The sequence below is a fragment of the Balaenoptera musculus genome, chromosome 8 (genome assembly GCF_009873245.2).
Source record: "Balaenoptera musculus isolate JJ_BM4_2016_0621 chromosome 8, mBalMus1.pri.v3, whole genome shotgun sequence".
NCBI lineage: Eukaryota > Metazoa > Chordata > Mammalia > Artiodactyla > Balaenopteridae > Balaenoptera > Balaenoptera musculus.
The window spans coordinates 75,262,976-75,285,344 of NC_045792.1; the positions used below are offsets into that span (position 1 = coordinate 75,262,976).

Below are 22,369 nucleotides of genomic sequence, written 5' to 3' on the forward strand. Positions count from 1 at the left end.
GCATAGGCTTTCTCCAGTTGCAGCGAGCGGGGGCCACTCCCCGTTGTGCACGGGCTTCTCACTGTGGTGGCCTCTCCCGTTGTGGAGCACGGGCTGTAGGTGCGTGGGCTTCATTAGTTGTGGTGTGTGGGCTCAGCAGCCGTGGCTCACAGGCTCTAGAGCACAGGCTCAGTAGTTGTGGCGCACGGGCCTAGTTGCTCCACGGCATGTGGGTTCTTCCTGGACCAGGGCTCGAACCCATGTCCCCTGCATTGGCAGGCGGATTCTTAACCACTGTGCCACCAGAGAAGCCCTAAGATGGTCTTTTTAAGTGGAGCTAAGAACATGGTCACAATTGACACTGGGGTCTAGCTGCTAGCTGAATGGCACTGAAAAAGAATATGGAAAAGTGAGACTATATTCAGAAGGAAAGGACTAACTGTAGATGGCTCTTACTCACTGACTTAGTGAAAATCACTAGGTTCTTTTTTCAAAATAGTTTTGGCTATCATAAATCTTGCATTTCCCATATAAATTTTAGATTGTTTTGTCAATTTCTCTGCAAGAGTTTGCTAGGATGTTTCATTTAATTTATTGATCAATTTGAGAATGCCATCTTGACAACACTGTGTCCTCCAATCCATGAACATGAATGTCTCACCATTCATATATTTAAAAAAAATTTTTTTTCTCAGCAGTTTTGTGGTTTTTACTTCAGATCTTTTACCTCTTTTTCTTTTTTCCTAAGTATTTTATCCTATGTGATGATACTGTATGATTGACATTGTTTTAATTTTCAGATTGTTCATTACTTGCATATAAAGACAGAAATGACTTTTTCCATATAATGATTTCGTATTCTGCAACCCTGCTCAACACCTTAGTTTCAAAGTCTGCTCTATATGCAAATGGATGGTTTCAGTGGCTTTTGAGAAAGAGAAAATTACCACATCTCAATCAACTTAAAGAACATACAGTAATCATGGGCATTTGAGGTGCTTGCTTGGAGATGTTAAAGGAATACCTTAAATGTCAACCCAGATAGGTATACATATCTACCTACCTCTTACTGATCTGTTTATGCAGGTATTATTCAAATCTAAAACTGACAAGGGTTACCTTTTCTTCTAAGGGCAGAGCATAATTCTTATCAGTGAAAATAAACAAGTTGAAATGTTGGAGCAGAAAAAGAAAATTCATAGCTTATGCCAATTCTTCTGAGGTACCAAGGATGATAGTTAGAACCTTTACTATAGTATTTCTCTAAGAAAAATCCAGGAGACTAATAATAGCATTTCTTTATAGGAAAAGAAACATGCTTACCTATAAATTATTTAAGATGTAGTAAAGATAAAATTGTGTTAAACAGATGGCCAAAGCCAATTTCTTATATAGGAAAATGTATATTTGTACCTTGTAAGGCAGTACAGCATTTATAACAAAACTATTAATTACATTCCAAATACAATCAGTGGAACAAAAGTATCACATACAGATGTTTTAAAAAACATGCAGCATGTTAGCAAAGGGGCTGTGTGGTAATATACAACTTTTTGTTACCATAGTAATAGTTTAATGATTAGAATGAAGAAGTAGTGATTTAAGCATTTTATATCTCAACATGATAGTTACATATAAGCATTTTACTGTTTGGTTTTATTTTAGTAATTTGTTTGGGGAGTTTGGGTGACATATCAATCATTATAATGCTTTCCTATTTAAATTATGAAGTATGGGAAACTGGCTCTAGGCTAACGTTTCATCAGGAACTGATTCATACCTTTGAGGAAGATTCCTGGAATATGTGTATGTGTGTATACATTTTTTTTTTAAGTAGTCACTTATTGGTTTCCTATCATGCATCCAGTCTCCCCTTTTTCCTTCCCCTTCCTAACACTATTCATAACATTGAGTATCACCCCTTAGCCCATGCAACCCATGTGGTTTTGAGGAAACACGATCACACCCATGGAGGCAGGCCATGGTTGGCGGGAATGGCATATCCCACTGTTCCTAGAAAGCAATTCATCAGCACAACATTCTTGGTTCAACAGTAAATAAGCATGGTATTTGGATATAAACTGCTATTAGAAATAGAGCATCGTCCCCTAGATGTAAACCTTTTGTTTATACCAATCCAAGCTGTAATTCTCTAAGCTGTAATACAGATAAAATTGTTCTTTCCATAATAAAACAGAAGCAAGGACGTGCACAGTTCTAGGATAGTATGCTCTGGTTCTATATCCATTCGTCTATTAATGTTCCTTTTTCCTTTCTGCCTTGGAAAATTTAATCATGTCCAAAAAAGTCAAAAATTATATTTCTAAAATATAATTCAATGACTTCACTATCCTTTATGAACAAACATACCACTAATTCTCTAAAACTGAAAATTGAACCTGTCTATAACTACATATCTTGCCTGGATAGTCACAGATATTTCATTCTGTAATAGAAGGAAGTGATTTTTCCAAAGAGGAGCCAAGAGATCTATATTATACTTCAAACTTTTTAAAATTAACATATATAACATACTGCAACATAACACAAGATTTGTGGGAAGGATGAGCGAGATAGTGGTTCAGTTTCCTTTTTGTAAATCAAATGAGCTGGTCTATTTAATTTACAGTCCCTATTGTACTTAATATTTGAAAATTCTAATTTCGGGCTCAGACTGTGGCCTTGTCATCCAAAAGAGCAACCAAATTAAAAGACACAGCAATTCTTCTATTTTAGCTTATTATATATTAAAAAACTCAAAAAACCAAATATGCTATAATACATGTTACAAATGAACAAAAATCTACAAAGTTTATGGCAGTGTATCATATAGAATTACCTCACAATATTTTTATGTTTAAAGTAGACCTTTTTAAATACAGTACTTACATATTTCTCTTTCATATATTCATACTTGCCTTGGCAATTTGACATCTATATAAATCTTATGATCATTCTTTAATACATATAAAAGAATAAAAACACCTATGAAATTTGGACAAACACATTACCACTATACTTTGTTATATTTAACCCATCCAGATTCTTAGTTTAACTCATTCAATTACTGCAAAGATCTTTATAGAGCTGAATCTGATACTGTATAATAGTACATCACTGCCCTCTGATGGCACCACTAATATATAATTTTAAACTCAGCAAGCAAAAAATAAAGTATTATAATGTAAAACACAGTATGTTAATTTTATAAGCTACAGAAGTAGGAAATAAATTAGGGGAAATTCAATGTTTTCTACAAATATTAATTTCTTAGTAAGTTATAAAAATTTACAGTGTTCCTTCATATAAGCCCTTCAAATGATTTTTCAGGATTTTCCCTGATGACCAGTTTAAAGGCACTAAGTCCACAAGTTTAAGCAAAAGTCTTCACATATAATGAAATAAAGAGATAAAAGGTTAATCGGCAAACTATAAATAGCTAGGTCATTTTATAAAGGAGGGAAAATACAAGTGCAAACTTTAATATCTGAGATGTATGCAGAATTTTTCCATGCAATATATAAATATATATTCACTATTTAGGCCCATGTTTTAACTACTAAAAAACGGCAAATCACCCACTGTCTGCAGAAGAGCAAATGTAGGGAAAATAAGTATTTAATGAAAGGTCTGGCCATTTCCTAAGTCTAACAATCAAAAGCATTTTCAATATTCAATTTTGAAAAAGCACTGCATTTAAGAGCACTAAAATTACGACGTCTAAATCTTCATTTATTCAAAGAGAAGAAATTAAATTGAGGATGTCCGCTTGATTGCAGATATTAGTTATTGGCAGTAGACTCTTTCACTCATGTTATGCTTTATGAAACTGTCCACTAGAAAAGATAAAAATATAGAGAAAAGTAAATTTTGTTTAAAGTTATGTTACTATATTCTAGTGAACAAACAGATAAGAGAGAAATATGGGCTATACAAATGTAAAATGATCTTTGTCAGTAGCAGTGATTAGTAAAATTTTACACTATAGTCTGAAATAAGATACATGATGGTGTAAAAATATAAAGAAATAAAACAAAATATCTGGGCAGATTAATGAGTGGTAGCTAGATTCCCAAATACCTGATAATCAGTAAAAGAAAAACAAAACATCACAAAACAAGAACAACAATGAAACTACAAAATAAAAATTTTTGTTTGAGGCAGGGGAGCGAAGAAACGGTAGAAATTATTAAATAATGGTCTGGCAAAGTCTTTTCCTTGCTTAACTTGAGAAACTATTCCATTTGGTGTTCTGTTTAATCAAGTTTATTAAATCTGCAATAGTAAGTTCTGAAAAAGCCATTGGGATAGTACCAGAGATATTTACCAGTCTCTAAAGTAGTGTTTTCCAAGTACATTCAAGGAATTTTTTTTTAACATATTTTTTAAAAATCTTTATTTAAAGTTTGAAAATTAAGGATTAATCCAAGTAAACTTGCTTTTCTTTATTTTAGAACTACTTACAGACTTAAATACTGTGCCTTTTTTAATCTCTAAGAAAGGAATTCAATGTATAACACAATATTCAGGATTTTTAAACATTTTTACCATGGGATTCTATTTTCCACAAAATATCTCTTAGGACTAGTGTTACAAACACTAGAGCAGTGATTCTCAACCTGGTTTGACATCAGACTCCTTGGGCAGCTTAAAAATCCTTATGGCTAAGTCCCACTCTCAGAGATTCTGATTGGTATAAGGTCAGACCCAAGGTTCAGTCTTTTCTGAAAGCTCCTCATGAGCCACTGCTCTAGACATCTGCCACCACTCCTCTACTAGTATATCCTGAACTGATGCTAGTTTGTGTCCTGATGCTATCATCACACTGACTTCGTAAAATAAGTTCTGCCTTTCCAGAACACAGTGAGCATGGCCAACGCCAAGTGTCCCAGGAAGAGGCAGCTAGTCAGGAGATGAATATGTGGAGGGCATGAAGACAGGGAAGGACATGTTTTCCTCATCCTATGAAGTCGGGTTAGGAAGAATCTAGCTATACCACAGAACACTCAAGGCCAGCCTGTAGAACAGGCCTGACAGCAGCCCCTAAAAGAGCCTAGGCCAAAGGGTTTGAGCATTAAAGTTACTCTTTATCTTGTATTTTCCATTCTGTTATCCCTGAGCCTCCAAAAATTTATTTTGAACTTCACTGTATGCTCTCAATGAGCAATGCAGGTGGTCAAAGAAAAAAGGTACTAAATTTAACACTGAGATGTTTTTCATTTTGAGCACTTCTGAAGGGACCAGAAGAAATATAGGGCCTAATTTATTTTTAATCTATAGGCTTCAGGGCACAGAAGCTTTGGGTTTAATTAAGAAAGCCCCTTTCTCCCTTAAGAGTTCAAAAGCTGATGTTAAATTTGTTAGGTTAGAACCTGTAAAATAAGTACCTTCTGACTATACATAAAGTATCCCTTTTGTAACATTATATGTGACTTCAAGTCATTCAGAACTTCTATTTCTTCTACTATGAAATAGTTGATCTCAGCATCATTTTCAGTTCCATAATTTAATTTTCACAAGTGCTTTGTCTTTGAGAACTCTATATGAAGTAAACCTGGTGACATAGATCTTTATCTCAACAGAATATTGAAAGTAAGCATCTATACTTCTGATAAATATCTGACCTTGTATCTTCCAACTGTTTTACTTTACATTTATTCTATTCTATTATGAGGGTATATTAAAAAATAAATAAATAAATAAACAAACACAATGGTCACAGTTATTTACCTTAATATCAAAACCAATTATTTTATATATTGTTAAAAGTTAACTATAAAAAATTATTTTCTTTTAATTTCATTTATTAAATGAGATTAGATGAAGTAACATATAATGATAAAATGCACACAGATAAATCTTATTGCTATGTGATATTCCTGAGTCACAATCATGTCTGCTCAGGATGTTCCTGAACTGCCTGCCCCACAACTTGGGGTTGTACGTACATATATGTATTTATATAGATAGTTTTGAGAGCAAAAACCAAACCAAATGGAGAAGACAGAGAACCAGCTAAACAAGTGCTCATAAATCACTGACAAATTAAATATAAATGAAACTCAGGACATTGTCCTTTTCACAAATACCCTTGAGAAATGTATTTCCTTTAAAAATGGGACAAAGAAGAAAATCTTAATATCTGAACCATTCGTCTCCTGAGCTTTAACATGTAAAAGAAAACCTTTATAATCCTCCTAGACTGTAAAGATCCCCAAGTTCAGGGACATTGTTTAACTTGTCCATCATTATATTTCTAGTGTCAAGAGCTACAACTGCTACTATTGGGATGGGCATGTGTCAGACTCACCCCTGTACACCCTATTGTCCAAATTAACATTAACGTAACTATGATAATGAGTGACAATGGGAAGCTCAAAAATCTCAAATCATTTAGTGAAAAAAACTCAAAGAGTTTGAAGTAGTTTACAGTATAATCCAATATCTAAGATTGACATGTAAAATAAGATTAGAAATGATGTCTGTCAAAATGACACTGAATTTGGGTGATTTTTACTTTCTTCTTTGTGTCCTTCCATTTTGCTTAAGTTTTCTACACATTTAAGATTGCCATTAATCATATAAGTATGAAGTATTAAGATAGAGGGTTGAGATAATCAGGAAAAGTCTATTTTCGTTTTGGGAAAAAGAAAGCAAATCTATTCCAATGAATGTTGGAATGTCCAAATAAATTGACACTTCTTCCAATCTATATTGTTTATGCTTTTAAATTAATTCACAATTTTCTGACAATCCATTCCCCGAGGAAATTATTGAACAGATTGCTACTGAAGTTTTGAAAAATTCCAGGTAAATCAAACCTTAAGTAAATTTTAATACTTACCCTAAGGCCACCTTCTGGTGGGGGCCCAGATGTAGCCATTTCTTTTTCTATTTTTTCCTTTTTCTTTCTCTTTTCTTCCACAGACTGAACATTCAGAATGCCCCGAGATGCAGCCTTCAGGAAAATTATTAAGGAGTGTAGAAAAAGAACAAAACTTAATTTCCTGTTACCAAAAGGTGTTTTTTGTTTTTTGCCTTTTAGGTTTTTCTTTGGAGGTGGGGGGTAGGGAATGGGGTTGGTCTATTTTTGGTAACAAAGAATTAGACTATTTCTACAACAGCTTTACGTAAAACATATGATTTCTTCATTGGGTATTTTGCAACCATACACATTCTCCCCTTAAAGTTACTTCACATCTGTCAGTGTTTTATAAGGCACAGTCATTTCATCTCAAGGAAGAATGTTATTAAAGATTCTTCCTTGGCATCTCCCGTAACAGAAGACGTGTATAGAAATTTTCATAAATTAAATGACATAAATGCATTAAACCAATTTATAGAAACAGAAATCATTTTGAAAATGTTTTCCTTTAATTTAAATTTCTAAGATATCAGATACCATTTTCATTAGAGACTACTACTAGTAATAGACATCTATAGAGAACAAAACGCAAATTTAATTATCTAAGGTAGAATTTTATTTTTACTGTCACCTCCTTCTGTCTTCTTTCTGCAGCCTCTGCAAGCTTTGCTCTTTTTTCTTCCTAGGAAAAATGTGTAAGAAATATGGTTTAAAACAAAACCAAACATTATCCTTGATATTTTATACTTTTATCTTATAGGTAATATAACAGTTTACAAAAATAGTACTGGCCCCAAATGTCCTACTAATAACGCCATTATTTATAACATTTATAAAATACTCAACTTTCTGAATTTCATTCTCCCAATCAGTAAACCTTCAAGGACTTCCCTGGTGGCGCATGGTTAAGAATCCGCCTGCCAATGCAGGGGACATGGGTTCAAGCCCTGCTCCAGGAAGATCCCACACGCAGCGGAGCAACAAAGCCCGTGCGCCACAACTACTGAGTCTGCGCTCTAGAGCCCGCGTGCCACAACTACTGAGCCTGCGTGACACAACTACTGAAGTCCGCGTGCCTAGAGCCGGTGCTCTGCAACGAGAAGCCACCGCAATGAGAAGCCCGCACACCTCAACGAAGAGTAGCCCCCGCTCGCCGCAACTAGAGAAAGCCCGCGCACAGCAACGAAGACCCAACACAGCCAAAAATAAATAAATAAAATAAATAAATTTATAAAAATTTTTAAAAATTTAAAAACCCTTCAAATAAGCACATGATGAGACATACACCTACATCTGTATCATATATATACATTACATATCTCATACACACATACACATACACACACAGAGTGGCCTATAAAATAATCTATTTGCTTTTTCAAAGAAAAAGAGCTTACAAGCTAGTCAGGGCAATAATAAAACAAATGACATTTAATAATACAAGCAAGGAAATACATGGTTTGGTACTGCCAATTAAAAAGGAGTTTGAAGCAGGCTGGTATTTTCGGAAGAAGTTCATGAATGAAGTGAGTGAATCTCATTGATAAGGCAGGAAGGACTAGAGGAAATTTATGAGATGTACTGTTCCATGTTGGGAAACCGTGAATATTCTTTTTCTATATCTATATTATTCATAATAATAAGTTATAAATTATGTAAATATATGACAGTAAGTAGCACTCTCTCGGGAGCTGTGTTAATAATTCCTCCATTTTCCATACCACAATACATTCATTCATTCATTTCATCCATTGGATAAATACTTATTGAGCAGCTATCATGCCTCAGGAACTTTTCTAGGTGCTGAAGATACAGCAGTGAAATAATACAGATAAATGTTTCCACCCACATGGAATTTACATTCCAACGAGGACAGTCACATATAATCAAATAAACATACATCTGTCAGATTGAAGTAAGTGCTTTAGGGAAATATAAAGAAGAGTATGGTCTATAAGAAATGGCAGGATGGGTGGATGGTAGAGTGGAGAATCTACTTTATATAGGGTGGTGAAGAAAAGCCTCAAAGATAAAGTGACATTCAAGCAGTGAGCAATGTGGTTATCTGGGGCGGGGGAGGGGAGGAAGGGCTTAACAAATGCTGGCAGATTGGTATTATATCAATAGCCAGATAAACAAAATTAAGAACATTTAAAAGCAACAGTAGCAAGAAAGACAAGGTGAACTTTCTCATATCAACTTCCAGGTCATTTTTAGTATTTATGATCAAATAGCTGAAGAGTTAATGTACTTCCCTAAACAACTCATTTCCTTCAACGAATTTTTAGCCAGATACAAGAGAGGAATTTAGGTTTTCTGTTATCAACTTCCTGTAAGGATTATTAAGGTAAAAATGCTGTTAAAAATTAGAAAGCTACAAAAAAGTATAAATGTACTATACCACAAACCACCTAGTTAAGTCTGAAATTATCCAGATAAATAACGAATACTTTCTAGTACAAGTATGTCCCAAATATTGCATGGAACAAATCTACGTATCTTTTAAATGTATTTCTTGTTTATCTGAAACTTCAAATTTAACTGAGCGCCCTATATTTTTATTTGCTAAACGTGGCAACTTTACAAACTGTACACTCGGTACCACATAAAATACTTTTTTAAAAAAACCTTAAAAGTGATAAAGACTAAAGGTAAATCATTAATACAATATCCAATAAAGCGCAGAAATATACGAGACTTTATTGATCACCTTCTTTAAACAGCTGGTACAAACACAGGAAGATGCACATCTACAAGATTAAACACTTCAGTTCCCGGAGAAAGAAGGATTTCTTTTCGCACCCTAACTCCATCTACCGCATCGCCAGGAATGGCCGCCACACCGCACCGTCCACGTGCGCCTGCGTCCTACGAACTGCCAATTCTGCCACCTGGCTGAAGGTAAAGAGACGTTGGAGCCGCCTTTAGAAAGACACCGACGCGGAGGCAGCAGCCCAGGTCCGGCAGGCAGGACCTCAAGGTCCCTCGGAGCACAGCCACCATCTCCGCCACCAAGATCCCCGTCGACGGGCTCCACGGCCCATGCCGCCGCTTCCAACGGCCCGTCCTGGAGCCGCAGCTCGGGGCCTCCGGCGCGCCCCTCCGGGAACAGGTGCGCGCGGCGCGGGCGGGCGGACGCGGGGACGCTGGGAGGCGGCCTTACTTACCAGGTCCGGCGAAGGAGGCGCGGCCTCCGTGGGACAGGGAAAACACAGACCCATGGGGATCGCGGCTGGGGGATTCCCCTCCTGGGTCCGCCCCAGACCAGGCCGTGAGAACTGCGCGATCAGACCCGGGTCCCAGTTATCCGGTGCTCGCTCCGCCCTCAGCGGGCGGCTCGGTGACTGGGCGGCTCGGCTCCGCCCCGCTCCTCTGCCGCAGCGCCTCACCGCCGCCCGCGGCTCCACCCCCGCCCGCGGCTCCACCCCCGCCCCACCATTCCTCCGGGGCTCGGCTCCGCCCCCCTGATGCCAGCCTCCACCCTGGTAGCGCCTGGACCCCACCCCTGAAGCTAGCCTCCGCCCCACTGAGGCAACTCCCCACCCACACTTCCAGAGGCTCTGCTAGGCCGGGGCCTTGATCCCAGGAAACACCTGCTGAGGGCGACATGCAGAGGAGGGGTGGAAAAGCTTGGCTATGGCCTCCAAGCTAGCCCAGTTGGCTAACCCTGTATAAATGAATGACAAGACTCTGGATAGTTTATGCTACCCCTTTTGTGAGAAGGGACTCTGACCTCCAAGAAATTAAAGCCAAGATTTCAAGTTGATGTCAGCCCCCATTTTTGTAAGTGCCACTCAGTACTACTTCAGTTAAGAGGGCAGAACGTGAAATCCATCACTGTGTTTTAGAATTGAGCCTCATGAATGCACCTTTAGTTGAGTTTCCTGTTAGTTTCTGGTGCTTTGGATTCATTTATCCATCCAAGAGTAATAATAATGTTTGATATATTCAGAAATATTTAAATTGAATGCTTCTCAAATTTTAATAGGCATAAGAATCACCTGGGCATCTACTTAAATGAATTAACATATGAGTTAACAAATTTCACAGCCAAATGGATGTATCATTGGAAAATTGATGCAAGCATACAGGGTTCTTGATCTTAATCTTCTGTTAACAGTTTTATGAAGTTTTCCTTTAGAATTCTTTAATTTCTTACCCAGTTCAGTGCTATGGTCTAAAAATTATCAGAAGCCTGCACCTGTCAAAAAAATCCTTTCTATGACTCCTCTTGAAGATGAAGCATTTTTTGCAAGAGCATCGGAGTGAAATAGTGACCATCTGTAAATGACAAAGGACTTGAAAAGACATGATTGAAGATCTGATTACAGTGCAATTGACAAAGAAACTTGGTTACTGCTGTGACATACAACAATTCAAGATAATTACTAACATTATGGCTGTTAACATTTTACTAAGACATAACCAGATTTTTAGGAGCTCCATATAATTTCCAGTATATCTATATTAATAACATTTACCCATACAATGTAAAATAAGAAGGTTTATCAGCACTCATTTGATAATGCTTCCCATGTAATTTAACATACCAAATAAGCCTAATTTGTTTAATATTCCTCTTTCTCAGATGCTTTAGGTATCCTCGCTGAAGCATCCTAGAGTTAGCTAGAAGTCAAAATAACTTCTATTAGAATTTGATATTTGGGAAGTTTTTCAAAAATATCAAAAAGGTTTCAAAATACTTGGTCACATAGGATCATATGTCACAGTGGAACAATACTTACTTAACCAGTGACAATAAAAGATTTCAAAAGCAAATGTCAAAAGTTGTAACAGATTACTGGTTAAAGGTAAAGAAACTTTGCAGTCAGTTATCCAAAGCAAATCAATATTTTAAGAAAACTTTGTCTTCTTAATAGAGAGAAAGCCAAATTCAGGTTTTGTACCACTTTACCTTTCATAATAAATTAATTTACTCAATTAAATTGATTCTAATCTTTATCAGTCCTGACCACACATAGAATGCCTTTCTAAAGATTCATTTTTTTGTCCCTCACAATCTTCTACAACTTTCTATATCCACATTAATTTGTCCCTTATTTTCTTTCCCATTTAGGAATAACCAGCTTTAGGACAAAATTACTTTCTTTTCCCTTAACAAAACGCATTTCCATTCTTTATACCTTCTTTTTCCTTGCATACAAAGATGTTTTCCTTATTAATTTTTACTAGTTTTAATTACATATTTTAATTATTATAATTCTTAACCTTAAAAAACTTAGTTTCTAGTGAAAACTAAGGAGTAAGCAATTTATGAACTTGTACATTAGCATTTTGTAGATAGGCAAACTTGTGAATACTATTTGTAATTTCTAAAATCAGGTGATTCCTTAAAGAAAATGTCTCAGTGTGACACCGAACTTATTTATTTATTTATTTTGAATGTTATTTTATTTATTTGTTTATACATCAGGTTCTTATTAGTTATCTATTTTATACACATCAGTGTATACATGTCAATCCCAATCTCCCAATTCATCCCACCACCACCCCCACCACCCCCACGCCACTTTCCCCCCTTGGTGTCCATACATTTGTTCTCTACATCTGAGTCTCTATTTCTGCCCTGCAAACCGGTTCATCTGTACCATTTTTCTAGGTTCCACATATATGCGTTAGTATACGATATTACACATTTATTAATAGTCCTAAATATCTTTAGTTTCTCTGTAAAAGGAAACCTATGTTCAGTAATTAATATTTCAGTATCTTATTTGGAAATGATCTGGATATTCAATGAATTGCCATCATTGAACTTAATTTAGCAGTTTCAAGTTACAAAAAAAAAAATCTGGAGGACCTATTTTTGATAGATATACTTAAAACATAATTATTCCTAAAGAGTTCGCTTAAAACTCTTATTTACATTTAATTTACTTAAAAGTTTCATCATATCAAGTTATTTTTCTTGCTGACAAATTTTGTAATGGGGATAAGATCTTATTTGATTTCTAGTAAACCTAGGTACAATAAAAATATTATACTTAATGTTGATGACCCTAAAGAAATGTCTGTATTAATTAAACCAACAAACTGAAACTTGTTTTCATTCATTTAAATTAAATCTATTTCATTTAATCTATTAATTCTAGATCATGTGATCCTAAAATTCATTTGGGTTACTTTCTTTTATATTTCTGAGTATTTATATAAGCACTTAATTTCCTTTAAGCCAACTAAATAGAGTTCTTTTACAAATTAATATTGGCAATACCACACCTCTACAACACACATATATAAATATATACACACAGACACATAGTTTCCACTATGTGGACAGAGAATATAGCCAATGTTATAGTAACTTTAAATGGAGTATAATCTTTAAAAATATTGAATCACTACATTGCACACCTGAAACTGATATTGTTAATCAACTATACTTCAATAAAAAACAAAACAGAACAAAACAAAACTCTTTCCTAGGACTGTTTAAAGATTTTAAACATTTTGTTTAAACACAAGTCATTATAAATATACAGCAGAGGAAACTTATTTCCCCCTATTATTAAAGCATAATTCTAAATCTCTAAATAAGTTGTAAATCCAATTGTAAAAATGTAAACATGAATACATCGTTTTCAAAGGCTTATGCATATTATTATTTGTTGAAAAGAAGCAAATCTCAAATTACCACAGAAAAGAAAGTGGTGGTAAGATACGGTATTTAATACAATTCTAGACCCTGTAGCTTGGATGTTAAATGGTTGCACTGTTTATTTTGCTGAAATGGCAGAGCATTGTCTTTATTTTTCAAACGAAGTCAAATCACAAAATGCCACTTGATGTTAGAAATCTGCATATTTTGGTCCGGCATGATTTCTTCCATACAGACTTCAGCTTTATGTCCACTAGAAGAGATTAAAATACACAAAGAAAAATAAATTCAATCAACATATACATAAGGAAAAGTTTATACAAACTATAAGTTCTCTGGGAAAGGTCTCAGAGGGAGAAGCCTTTCTTATACAAAAAGAATTGTATAAAGAGCTAGAATTGCTATTCTAAATTAAAACAAGGTCACATTCAGATAGAAGCCAGATATGAGAAGCACTATTATCAAATAAATCATATCTGGGAATAAATATGACATAAACATTTTTTTCTATGAGTTAAGCAACAAAGGCTACAAGTGAAAAGAATTTGCAGAAACCTAAACTAACAATCTGGAGAAAGGGTAAAGGCATTTCTGAACATAATGGATATGACAGAGATGTTAAACATAAGGATTTTTCTTCCCAAGTCTTATGGTATGTGATTGACTGAGAAGGTAGATTATATGCATCTACTGAGTGTTTGAAGTCTTGAAATGACCCAAAATGAAGTGAACAAGAAGGATAAATAAGTGAAAATGGAAAGATTATGTATATCAGTATCAGCAAGAACTGAACCTTAAAATAATATTTCAGGATAATTTTAATATGCATGAATATTATAATTATATAATTAGGAGAAAACTTTTGTTATAGAGACTTTAAACAGACAAAATGAAAACAAAAACTACTTTTTCAAACTTTTCACAACTGAGTGCTCTAGCCTCATCCTGCATCTTCTGTTCTACTGGGCACAATCCATGTTAATAAAGGACTTATACGGATGGACTCAGACCTTTATTTTCATCCCAAACCATTTAAGATGTACAAAGTAGTGTTATTCTGTGTGGTCTGGTTTTGGTGCTAATCTTACATTCATTACTACTTTGCAACAAGATTAGTAGAGAAATTGAGAGTAAACATTTATGTTTGTTTATAATAATTTGATATTGCTATAACATTTTGATTGCATGTTACAGAATGATCAGTCCACAATGGTTTGGAAATTAAACCAAACAAAATTTATCTTAGCCCACATTTGAGAAGCAGGGAGAGCCTGAGCTTAAATAGGAGGTACTATATATTTTGGTCAATATATAGAAGAAACACTAGGATAGTGTATACTTTGGACCTTTGAGCCCCTGACGTTCTTTTTTTCAGGAGAAGCGTGTATTTTTTCCTTTACAGGATATCAGAACTTTCATGACTGCCTAGTACTGCCAAAAGAAAATATCTGGATGTTGAAGATAACTCCAGAATTTTTGTATTAACGACAATGAATACTAAATACCAGATTGAGCTCAGGCTTTTCATGGATCATGCATTTTATTTTTTATATTTGTATTTATTTGTGAGACATTTCAGTTGTCTCTGAAAGCTCAAGTGAGTTGGTGGGATAATTGATAAAGAACATTTTGTAGATATTTCTATAAGACACACCTGGTAGCTCAAGAAAGAAAAAGGAGCTTTTTAATGGAACACCCTAAATGGTTTGGTATTGAGGGCAAGGCACAAAAGGAGGAGATCAATGGCACAATATATCAGCACTGGAAAAGGGATAGAAAGATTAACCAAACTAATTGTGTGAAAATGAATCAAGAGTTAAAGGGTTCAGAAGTGGTGGCAATTGCCATACCCTGTAGAAAGGTGGTCTCAGGAATCCCTTCTCCCCTGCATCCCCCATTATTAAACTTTGCTAAGGCATACCTGTGCAGATGTAAAATATGTTGTGCAGGCATATTTTAATACATATCAGAGAGACCATGATTATGGAGGTGGAATTATAAACATTGGTGCATCAGCATGAGAGGAGCTATGTAGATATTTAAGACAGTACAATAACTGTAAAGCTGCAGATCCTGGGTTTCTATGTGGCAATACATAAACTCCCTTGATTATACGAAAAACACAGTGAAACTAAACTAAACGTTTATCCATAATATGCATTTACTCCAGAAACTCTGGGAGGAGGATGAGTTAGTTACACAAGGAGGATGATCACAGCCTGAAAAGGAAAGGAAGATACTTTCTTTCACATTAATATAACCTCAATACTCTTTAGAGCAGCAAGGAAGCCACTTCAATTTTTTACCACTCTAAACATACTTGCAGCTAGGGGTTGGCCAGTGACTCAGTTTTAATCAAAGAAAAATAAGTGGGGGTTTCCAGTCTGACATGTAAAGAGCTTGGAAATCATCACTCCCGTTCTCACAACCAGAAAAATGCTGAACAAACTGAAAATTAACTTTTCTTAGATCCATCATAGAACTGAGGTCACAGGGCAAATTGCTGTGCTGAAAACTGAAGAGACAAACAATGCTGCTAGAGCCAATACTGGGAGGAACACTTAAACTTTAATGGACAAATTGCTGAGGCTCAGTATGGATTAGCTTGAAAGTTAAAAACTCAGGTTGGTGGGGAGTTTTAGGGAGGCCCTCTTAGGGAGGTCTTCATACTTCCTTGAGTGAAGATAAGAACTTTAGTTGGACATTTTCCATACCTTATGTAGAAAGCTCTGGATTTGGGCATTTCCCTTCCCCCAGGTCATTTAGAGTTTGATAAAACCCAAAGTAGTTAGGTCCTGATAAAACAGTTTCCCTTGAGGGCATGCCCTATTAGGAGAACAGAGAGCTCTAAGTATTTCAAAATGGTAGTTTTTCCCCTCCCACTGCTGGAAGCAAAAAGATTTTTCTCTGATCTTCGCTCATATGATCATATCACTAGAAGTAGAAAAAGCATTTGACAAACTCCAACACCCATTTATGAGTAAAAAAAAAACTTTCTGCAAAGTAGGAATAGAGAGGAACTGTCTCAACTTGATAAAGAATATCTACAAAACACCTACAGCTAACATCATATTTTTTTTAAGATTTTTTTTTTTTTTGATGTGGACCATTTTTAAAGTCTTTATTGAAATTGTTACAATCTTGCTTCTATTTTATGTTCGGTGCTTTGGTCACAAGGCATGTGGGATCTTAGCTCCCCAACCAGGGATTGAACCCGCACCCCCTGCCTTGGAAGGTGAAATCTTAACCGCTGGACCGCCAGGGAAGTCCGTAACATACTATTTAATGATGAGTAACTAGATGCTTTCCAGCTAAGATCAGGAACTCCGATGAAAAAAAATCAAAGATGATCTAGATAAATATGAGAAACAATGTTCATTTACAGAAAGACTCAATATTATTAAGATGTCAGTTCTTTTCAAATTGATCTATAGCTCTAGCACAATACAATAAAAATTCCAGAAAGTTACTTTGTGGATTTTGACAAACTGATTCTAAATTTTATATGGGAAAACAAAAAGACCCAGGATTGCTGACACAACATTGAAGGAGAAGAACAAAGTTAGGAGACTGACACTATCTGACTTCAGGATTTCCTATAAAGCTACCGTAATCAAGTGTGGTATTGGCAAAAGAACAGATAAATATTCTATTTAATGGAACAGGATAGATAGCCCAGAAATAGACCCACACAGATAGTCAACAGATATTTGACAAAGGAGCAAAGGCAGTACCATATAGAAAGGGTAGTCTGATCAACAAGTGGTGCCGGGACAAATGGAGCAACAGCCACATGCAAAAACAAAGTCTAGACACTTAGCTTACACTCTTCATTAAAATGAACTCATATGTATCACAGACCTAAATGTAAAGTGCAAAACTGTAAAACTTCTAGAAGATAACACGGGAGAAAATCTATGTGACCTTGGAGTTGTCAATGAGTTTCTAGATACACAAAAAGCATGATCCATGAAAGAAATAGTTGATAAGTTAAGCGTCATTAAAATTAAAAACTTCTGCTCTGGGAAAGACACTGCTAGAAGGATGAAAACACAAAGCACAGATTGGGAGAAAATATTTGCAAAACACATAAAGAACTGGTATCCAAAATATACAAATGACTCAAAACTCAACAATTAAAAAAAAAGAAATTAAAAAGTGGGCAAAAGGTCTGAACAGACACCTTACCAAAAAAGTTATACAGATTCAGAAAAACATATGAAAAGATTGTCAAGAGTACATATCATCAGGGAATTGCAAATTAAAACAATGAGATATCACTACACAACTGTCTAAATGGCTACAATCCCCAAACACTGATAACAAATGTTGCCAAGGATGAGGAGCAACAGAGAACTCTCATTCATTGCTGGTGGGAATGCAAAATGATACTGCTACTTTGGAAGACAGTTTTGCCAGTTTTTTCCAAAGCTAAACATAGTTTTACCATATGACCCAGCAATTGTGCTCCTAGGTACTTCCCCAAATGAGTTGAAAGCTTATGTTCATACAAAAACCTGCCCATGAATGTTTATAGCAGCTTAATTGATGATTGCCAAAAATTGGAAGCAACCAAGATGTTTTTCAATAGGTGAATGAATCCATACAATAGATAAAAAAAATGTTATCAAGCCATGAAAAGATATGAAGGAAACTTCAGTGCATATTACTAAGTGAAAGAAGCCAGTCTGAAAGACTACATACTATATGATTCCAACCATATGACGTTCTGGGAAAAGCAAAACTATAAAGATAGCAAAAAGATCAGTGATTGCCGGGGGCTTGAGAGGGGTGAGGGAAGAGGGAAGGGATGAACGTATAGTGCACAGGAGATATTTAGGGAAGTAAAAAATCTCCTGTATAATATTGTAATAGTGTATAAAAGGTGTATATATATATATATATATATATATATATGTTTGTGCAGGGGAGTGTCTATCATCTTTATTGAAGTATAGTTGACATGCAATAAACTGCACATATTTATTTGAAGTGTACATTTTTAAATGTTTTGACACGTGTACATCCATGAAACCATCAACACAAACAAGATAATACATACATACATATAAAGAGGCTATTTTCCTGATCAAAAAGAACCAATTCAGCAGGTGTATACTTTTCGCCCTTTGTCCTGTATCTTTTTCTTTTGGAATGTGGACACAATCTCTACCTATGTAGAAGCTTTTATGAGACAATGAGAATAAAAGTCATGCGAAAAGTGTGAAGGATCAAAAAGACAGAAGGAACCTGAGACTTCTTCGATGATTTTTGAAACCACCATATCAACCCTAGACTGCCTAGGTCAGGAGTTCTCCTTTGGAAGAAAAAATACTCCTATTTGGTTAAACCATTGCAGTTGAGTTTCTCTTATAAGGAGATGAAGTTAGAAATTCCTAACTGACATGCTATCCATTAGTTGGGCTTATAAAATATTTTCTTTCAAAAAAGAAAACCAACAGAAAAAAAATCTTAATGATCAGAAATATAACTTTTTCCAAATCTTTCTATAATCTTTCTATAATGAAATATAATCCTGATCCTGGAAATTGCCTGAATAAGGCCAGGACTCACTACTAAGGTGGAAGAGGAATGGATGAGGAAATCTGGGGATTTTCACCCTGAAGAAAAGTCTGCATATGAAGGGAGGTAACAGTTTTATTCAAATATCTGAAGGACTTTCCAGTGGAAGGGCCATTGGATTTATGACTGGCTATTAGACGTGTAATTGGTACCACATGTAAAAGGCTCATGCAGGCAATATAACCATGTTATGTGGAACTTTTAAATCTTTGCCAAAGGTATGCAAAGATGGAATATAAGCTGTGGTAGAGTTTTCTGATGTTGCCAAGGGTTCAAGCCTAGGCTGAAAAACTATTTGGCAGGAGATTTTGTGATTTATTCTCCAAATAATACAATCCAGAAGATTTAAGTGAATAACTTTAGGCAGTCAGATAATATACACAAAGGAAAAACTGGAATCCAGAACATTGAGGTTTCAAAGATCACACTCTTTCCATTAAACCACATCATCTCCAGGAGACAACTACAAAAGAGATTTAAATAACAGATGAGAATTTGATTAGAGGAGTTTTAAGGTATCTTCCCAGACTGCAGTTACTGATTTCTCAAAGGAAAGGAAAGAAACAAAATTTAGAGTGTTACATAAATGAAAAATTGAGGATGCCTCTTGCATTTAAGGATCTGTTAATTTCAGTGGCGTCTCTGCACTTACTAGGAGTCCTGGTTCTGGAACAGGGGCAGGCCTTGAAAACCGTTTACTAAATTTCCTCTTCTGTTTCCTTAGGTTTTGCATACGCTCTATACGTTTATCTGTGGACTTTGGGAAAATTAGAAGGAAAGAAGACATTTACAATGTTAACAGCATAGCATGCTGACAACATTTTCGGTTTGTGTCCATAAAAAAAGATAAACACGATCAGTGCATACAGCTTACATAGCTACATAGAAGTAGGAAAAAAACTTTCTGCAAATGTGTGATTTATAGATGAAGAAAACATTTTGGAGCCTCAGTATTCTTTTTTTTTGTGGTCTTAGATGGGGCATGCGGGATCCTCGTTGCGGCGTGCGGGATCATTCCTTGCGGCGCGCGGGCTTCTCTCTAGTAGTGGTGCGTGAGTTTTATCTCTTTTCTAAGTTGTGGTGTGCGGGTTTTCTCTTCTCTAGTTGTGGCGCACGGGCTCCAGGACATGTGGGCTCTGTAGTTTGCGGCATGCAGGCTCTCTAGTTGAGATGCGCGGGCTCAGTAGTAGTGGTGTGCGAGGGCTTAGTTGCCCTACGGCATGTGGGATCTTAGTTCCCCAACCAAGGATGGAACCCGCGTCCCCTGCATTGCAGAACGGATTCTTTACCACTGGACCACCAGGGAAGTCCCACCTCAGTAGAGTTTTCAAATGAAACTTTTACTCTTTATTTCCACTTCATTAACTGTGCACAATAGTGCACAATATGGACAATAGAAAACAATGTTAAGAAGGAAGAATAGGACTTCCCTGGTGGTGCAGTGGTTGAGAATCTGCCTGCCAATGCAGGGGACACAGGTTCGAGCCCTGGTCCGGGAAGATCCCACATGCCGTGGAGCAACTAAGCCAGTGCGCCACAACTACTGAGCCTGCACTCTAGAGCCCGTGAGCCACAACCACTGAGCCCACATGCCACAACTACTGAAGCCCACGCGCCTAGAGCCCGTGCTCCACAACAAGAGAAGCCACCGTGTGAGAAGCCCGCGCACCGCAACGAAGAGTAGCCCCCGCTCGCCACAACTAGAGAAAGCCCACACACAGCAACGAAGACCCAACGCAGCTAAAAATAAATAAATAAATTTATTTTATTTTTTTAAAAAAAGAAGGAATAAATCATACAATGAATTTTGTGTGATCTTATGTTTATAAAGTTCGAAACCAAGAAAAACAATATCCTTTTAGAAGCACATAGGTGATAAACTATTAAAGAAAAAGATTAGCTTGATAAAAATAAAATTCAAGGTAGTGGTTACCTCTGGGAGAGACACAGGGAGGTCGAGTAGGGAAGCAGCCCCTAGGTGAATTCAAGGATACTCATGTTTTCTTAAATTGGAGGTATATTTTGTTACCCTGCTTTAAAATTATGTATGCTACATATATCCTTGTGTATGTATCACGTTACATTTAAAAAGGAGAATATTAAACCATTTAGGTCATCCTGTTAAGACTCATTCTGATAGTAGTCACAAGATCCCAGAGTCTCAAGAAAGATAACACAGAAGTGTCTAGCTAATAGTACTTCTGTCATATTAGGGACGATCACACATAAAGGAACAAGATAAGTCACACTTTTGAATTAACCAGAATTATTTATTTAAACATTACCTGCCTTTCAGTGACGTCTGAAGGATGATGCCATTTTGAGCCTTCCTACATAACATGTAAAATTAAAAAATAAAATAAGTCATGAGCAAACAGAAAAATCAGCTATTATAATCGGAAGCCTATGCTACTGTTTTCTATTTATGTAATAGATGCCTATTATCTCAACTGCAAGAGGCAGGATCAGAATAAGAGCATCAAAGTAAACATTGGGGTGGAAGATGAGATAGTATTTTGAGAAAAAAGAACCTGCTATGAACCACATTACCGGGACTACTGAGATTTATTCTGGAAGGAAAGGCTGTACAAGAAATCCAAAAATTCATGTTTCTGTTGGTACTGAATTTTGTCATGCTGGGTCAATAAGTCATTCAACAAACAGATGACTGCACGCGCCTGGCCCCCAGCAGGTGCGAGGTGGGGCTTTTCCTCCTCCCGGTGGGTCCTGCAGCCCAGAATCTAGCCTGCCTCCTTCACCCGGGATTTCCTAACCCCAAAGCACCAACCCCCGCGTAAAGGCCAGCAGCGCGAGCGGCCGAGGCGGCCTCCGAGGGGGGAGGCCGGCGCCAGGGCGGCAGAGGCGGCGTTGAGGGCCCGGGGGGACTCACGGCGTTGACTTGGACAGCGTCGTCCTCCCTACAGCACAGGCACATGCTGCAGAGCCTCGCAGCGCCGCGGCGCCCACTGCCGGACCCCCGCCAAGTCCTCGCGGGTGCGCCACCTACGGCCCGCGAGCCCCGCCCGGTCCCGTCACAATTCTCTTTATCCTGGCCGGGAGGGCCCCGCCCTTTCCCTTAGCCGTCTTCCAATCCCAGTGCCGGGAAGGTGGAGTTCCTAGCCTCGGAAGAGCATCTGTGGAACTAGGGATGTCAGGTCACCACAATCCCATATCCTTCCGGCTCTGTCGCTCAAACACCCACATAACACCAATTTTCTATCTTCCAGTCCGGATCTCTCTACACTCTCTCCAGGGAGTTCCCTTCCCTTCTAACACCTCTAGCTTAGATTCCACGGTCCCTCACTTTAGCCTATCCTCAGGGT

At 36.8% G+C, this 22,369-nt stretch overlaps 2 protein-coding genes across 2 annotated transcripts; both read right to left on the minus strand.

Annotated features, from left to right (window-relative positions):
* Positions 1 to 3,581: 3,581 nt before the first annotated feature.
* On the minus strand, positions 3,582 to 10,201 carry LOC118900091 (small VCP interacting protein). The gene is made up of 4 exons (XM_036862296.1): positions 10,012 to 10,201; positions 7,476 to 7,526; positions 6,824 to 6,937; positions 3,582 to 3,815 (listed from the first exon to the last, which is right to left on the minus strand). The coding sequence occupies exons 1-4, from the start codon at positions 10,063 to 10,065 to the stop codon at positions 3,801 to 3,803; spliced, it is 234 nt and encodes a 77-aa protein (XP_036718191.1). The 5' UTR covers positions 10,066 to 10,201; the 3' UTR covers positions 3,582 to 3,800.
* Positions 10,202 to 13,263: 3,062 nt separating this feature from the next.
* Positions 13,264 to 22,064, minus strand: CCDC179 (coiled-coil domain containing 179). Its single transcript, XM_036862297.1, has 4 exons — positions 21,937 to 22,064; positions 21,332 to 21,376; positions 19,699 to 19,803; positions 13,264 to 13,716 (listed from the first exon to the last, which is right to left on the minus strand). Exons 1-4 carry the CDS (start codon positions 21,979 to 21,981, stop codon positions 13,708 to 13,710), a joined length of 204 nt encoding a protein of 67 aa, XP_036718192.1. The 5' UTR covers positions 21,982 to 22,064; the 3' UTR covers positions 13,264 to 13,707.
* Between the last annotated feature and the right edge of the window lie 305 nt (positions 22,065 to 22,369).